The sequence below is a fragment of the Plasmodium falciparum genome, assembly GCF_000002765.6.
Source record: "Plasmodium falciparum 3D7 genome assembly, chromosome: 7".
NCBI lineage: Eukaryota > Apicomplexa > Aconoidasida > Haemosporida > Plasmodiidae > Plasmodium > Plasmodium falciparum.
Genome location: NC_004328.3, coordinates 677,501 through 682,500, shown reverse-complemented (window position 1 = coordinate 682,500; position 5,000 = coordinate 677,501). Strand labels below are relative to the sequence as shown.

At 21.4% G+C, this 5,000-nt stretch overlaps 1 protein-coding gene across 1 annotated transcript in view; it reads left to right on the top strand.

Annotated features, from left to right (window-relative positions):
- Positions 1–5,000, top strand: part of PF3D7_0715200 (conserved Plasmodium protein, unknown function) — a gene marked incomplete at both ends in the record, with an annotated part of 6,621 nt that overhangs the window by 181 nt on the left and 1,440 nt on the right. The window contains one exon of the mRNA XM_001349019.1: positions 1–5,000. This exon is cut by the window's left edge and continues 181 nt beyond it; it is cut by the window's right edge and continues 1,440 nt beyond it. Coding sequence (XP_001349055.1) covers positions 1–5,000 — 5,000 coding nt within the window.

Here is a 5,000-nt window from a genome sequence, read left to right as displayed (position 1 = left end):
CTAATAGTAAAAAATGTAAGAAGGGACATATAAATCATGAATGCAGTAATAATAAAGAAGAAAATAAAATTTTAATAAAAGAAGATGAATATGAAACATATGATACATATAAAACACATGATATATATAAAACATATGATACATATAAAACACATGATATATATGAAACATATGATACATATAAAACACATGATATATATGAAACATATGATACATATAAAACACATGATACATTTAAAACACATGATACATTTAAAACATACGATAAATATGATGGATATATTTTACCTAACGATGTAACAAAATATGATTCAAATTATTTAGAGAACCTTTTAAAAGAAAATAATAAAGTTTCTTTAATATCAGAAAGAAGAGAACAAATAATAAGAGATATTATTAATGATTATAAAAATATTACTACTACATATAATATAAATATTCAAGGAGATAATAATATATATAATTATTATAATAAATATGTACTACCATATTTCTTGAATAATAATGAAAATGATATATATGATGAAGACAATTGTAAAGTTTTAAATCCCTATGAAAAAATTGATAAACATTTTGATGAAAAATTAAAAGAATTCAAATACAAAATGATTCAGGAACAAATCGACAATTATTTTCATGATGTACATGAAAAAGATCATAATAATGTTAATTCCTCAAATTTAATTGTAGAAAAGAATTTATTACTTAATAATAATAATAATAATAATAATAATAATAATTGTGTATATCATAAAGAAAGTACACCATATAAAAATAATAACAATTTACATAATCAAGTAAATACACCACGTGACGAAGGATATAAACATAATAATAATTATTATAATAATATAATTAATGAGAATATGTATTTTAAACAAAAAGATGACAAAAATATTGTGCTAACACAAAATATGAAAAACAACCATCATAATTATTCCGATAATAATATTTCAACCCATGAAAAAAACTATAATCTTATACATGAACAAACAAATAAAAATAGCCAAGAAAATAAATCTTTAGAAGAAAATAAGAAAAATAACCTACATCCTTCAAATGTTCATAAAGATAAATGCAACATTAAAAATGATGTATCAGATACATCAAATGAACAAAAATTTGTTTTGATTAGGAGTAATGAAAAGGAGGAAATTAATAATAATATCATAAGAGAAGATATTATTAAGGAGGATATAAAAGAAGATATTATTAAGGAGAATGTAAAAGAAGATATTATTAAGGAGGATATAAAAGAAGATATTATTAAGGAGAATGTAAAAGAAGATATTATTGAGGAAGATATAAAAGAAGATATTATTAAGGAGAATGTAAAAGAAGATATTATTGAGGAAGATATAAAAGAAGATATTATTAAGGAGGATGTAAAAGAAGATATTATTAAGGAGAATGTAAAAGAAGATATTATTGAGGAAGATATAAAAGAACACATTATTGAGGAAGATATAAAAGAACACATTATTGAGGAAGATATAAAAGAACACATTATTGAGGAAGATATAAAAGAACATATTATTGATAAGTGTGTCGAACAAGATATAATCAATAGGAATATTTCTAATGAAATAAATAATTCATACCTTTTAAATGAAAATATTGATAAAATTAAGACATCGAAGGAGGGCTCACATGAAGAAAGACCTAGAACGGTACTTAAGCAAATACCAGCAAATATATCATGTTGTCCCATTAATAGTATTGAACAAGAGAAATACAATAATGATGATTCTTTGAAAAGTACATTAAGTTGTTCTGTTAATAATAACAACATGAAAAAAAAAACAACCCTTAAATTGTCAGAGCCGAGTGAAGAAGTAAATATGAATAAACAAAAAAAAGAAAATGAAACAGAAAAAATAAAGGGCAATAAAATTGAGTGTGAAAGAAAAAACAGAAGAGTAAGTGAACAAATTGATGATAATGATAATAATAATAATAATAATAATAATAATAATAATAATAATAATAGTAATAATAATAATAATAATAATAATAATAATAATAATAATAATAATAATAATAATAATAATAGTAATAACAATTTTAATAGCAATAATAATGTTGTATTACCTAATAATAATTATTTATTAAATAATAAATTATGTATTCCCATAGATGATGAATATATAAAAAAGATACGAAATGAACAAACAGATACTTTTCTACAAAAACTTATTATGGAATATTATGATGAAAGAAAAAGAAGAACATTTTTTGATGACACAATCAAGGGAAATATATATTACGTGAATGATTATGAAGAATATAGAGAAGAATTTGAATCAAATAGAACAAAAATCGGAGATTTACAAAACTTTGATAAATTCATATTACCAAATCAATTTATTCTTTCGAGCAATGAAACAGATATTAATGAAAATAAATATAATGATATAAAATCAAGTAACACAAAAAATAATGATCAACAAAACAAAAATGTAAATAAGCACAATAACAATAATAACAAACTTATCCATATTACAACCCTAGAAAATAATAATAAAAATGTAACTTTAAAAGAAGGTCAACATATTCATATTTCAAAAGATTCAATGCATATAAGTAATAAGAAAAACATAAAACATACAGTAGAATGTGATGAAGATAACTTTTTATCTTATAAAAATAAAATAAAGAATGACATATTACAAGAGTTGGTAAACAAAAGTTTTAATTCTAACAGTATAAATGATATATATAATAATAAAGAAAATAAAATTGAACTTAACGATTCTCATTTGAAACATTGTGAGGTAAATATTAGCAATAATATGAGAGAATATAATCAATCAAGAAATATGGAACATGTAAATGTCCTTGTTCATATGAATAATAACAATGACAAAGATAAAAATAATAATGAAAGAAATAATAATGTGTGTAATTTAAAAAATATAAGTAGTTTTAATGTGAATACTATGAATAATATGATCAACAATAATAATAATAATAATAATAATAACATAAATTTTAATAGTCCAAACAAGTATTACAATTTTAATAATATTAACGGAGAATTCAGTTTAAATGATGATAGAAGGAATAAAGGAAATATTCCTTTTGATATGAATCTAACAAATGACATCAGCAAAAATAATAATAATAATAACAATAATAATAATAATAATAACAATAATAATAATAATAATAATAACAATAATAATAATAATAATAAAATTATGGATACAAGTTTAAAATCCATGAGGGCTGTATCCTTATCATCTTTGCAAAAATTAATTCTAGAACATAACAAAATATTAAGAGAAAAGCATAATCATAAAATAACACAAATAGGAAATCAGGATAATTGCATATTCAAAATAAGTGAATCAGCTGAATCCGAAAATGAAAATAATGAACATAATAATAATAATAATTTAAATATTATTCATTCTATTAATAATACAAACAATATACATTTCCCTAATAATAAAGTGAATACCTTTGTTTCTAACAAAACGAATGTGAATATGAATAATATAACAAATATCAATATGAATAATGTAATAAATAGTATCTTGAATAATGCAGCAAATAATAATATGAATAATGCACCCACAAATGTTATGCACAATACATCAAATAGTTTAATGAATAATGCACCCACAAATGTTATCAACAATACATCAAATAGTTTAATGAATAATGCACCCACAAATGTTATCAACAATACATCAAATAGTTTAATGAATAATGCACCCACAAATGTTATCAACAATACATCAAATAATTTAATGAATAATGCACCCACAAATGTTATCAACAATACATCAAATAGTTTAATGAATAATGCAGTTAGTCAATTGATAAATAATGGGACCAATCATATGATAAATAATGGGACCAACCATATGATGAATAACATACTGAACAGTCTTATTAATAATAACAATATGATGATGATGAATATTCCTGTAGATATAGATAAAAATTCAAAAGTTTTCAAGAATATAGAAAACGAAGAACCTGTATTACAAAATTTGTCAGATATACAGAAGTTGTTATTACATAAAGGTTCCAATCCATATATGTTTAATAATTTACGTATTTCAAATAATTTAAATAATGATAAAAATTCAAATGTAAATTCATTTATAAAAATGAATAATGTTGGTGAAAACATAAGCACATGTCAACACAATAACAATAATTATATGGTTAACATAACAACAAGCCAACCACGTTATAATTGTATAAACAGATATAATGTACCTAAAGATTATGAAGAAAACAAAGATATAAATAAAAAAAGTAACGTAATAAAAAAGGTAGATAACGAGAAATGTTATACTATTGATGAGAAATATGGTGGACCTTATAATAATTGTGAAAATGTTAATGATATGAAGCATAGAAGAGGGAATAGTAATTGTAGTAATACAAACAATAATAAGGATAATAAGGATAATTATGGTAATTATGGTAATTATGATAATTATGATAATAATAATAATAATTACATGAATTACCATAATAACAATATTAATGATTATGCAAATCATCATTTTAACAAACAACACGTAAATACAATTCGCGAAGGTTTTGATACCTATATTTTAATAGACGATGATAATGATAATGATACAGATATTTCTACAGACAAAAGAAATAACCCTTTAAATCGCAATAATAAAAAAATGAACCTAAAATGTAATTTAAATAAATTACCTAATATCACTAATAATGAAAAACATAAAAATGAAAAGAATATATCAAGAACCAAATATGTATGCTTGGGTTTAAAAAGAAATTCTAGAGAAAATATTCATCACATGAACAATGAAGAAAATGAAATAAATTTAGAAATGATCAATGATTATCATCAAAATAAACAAGTTAAAGATATTATATCTACATATATTCATACGTCCAAAATACAATATGAAACAAAGAAAGGGAAAGATATTTCTAATAATAATTATATGAATGTACAGAAAATACAAACAACTCATGGAAACTATCCACATAAAATAGGGGAC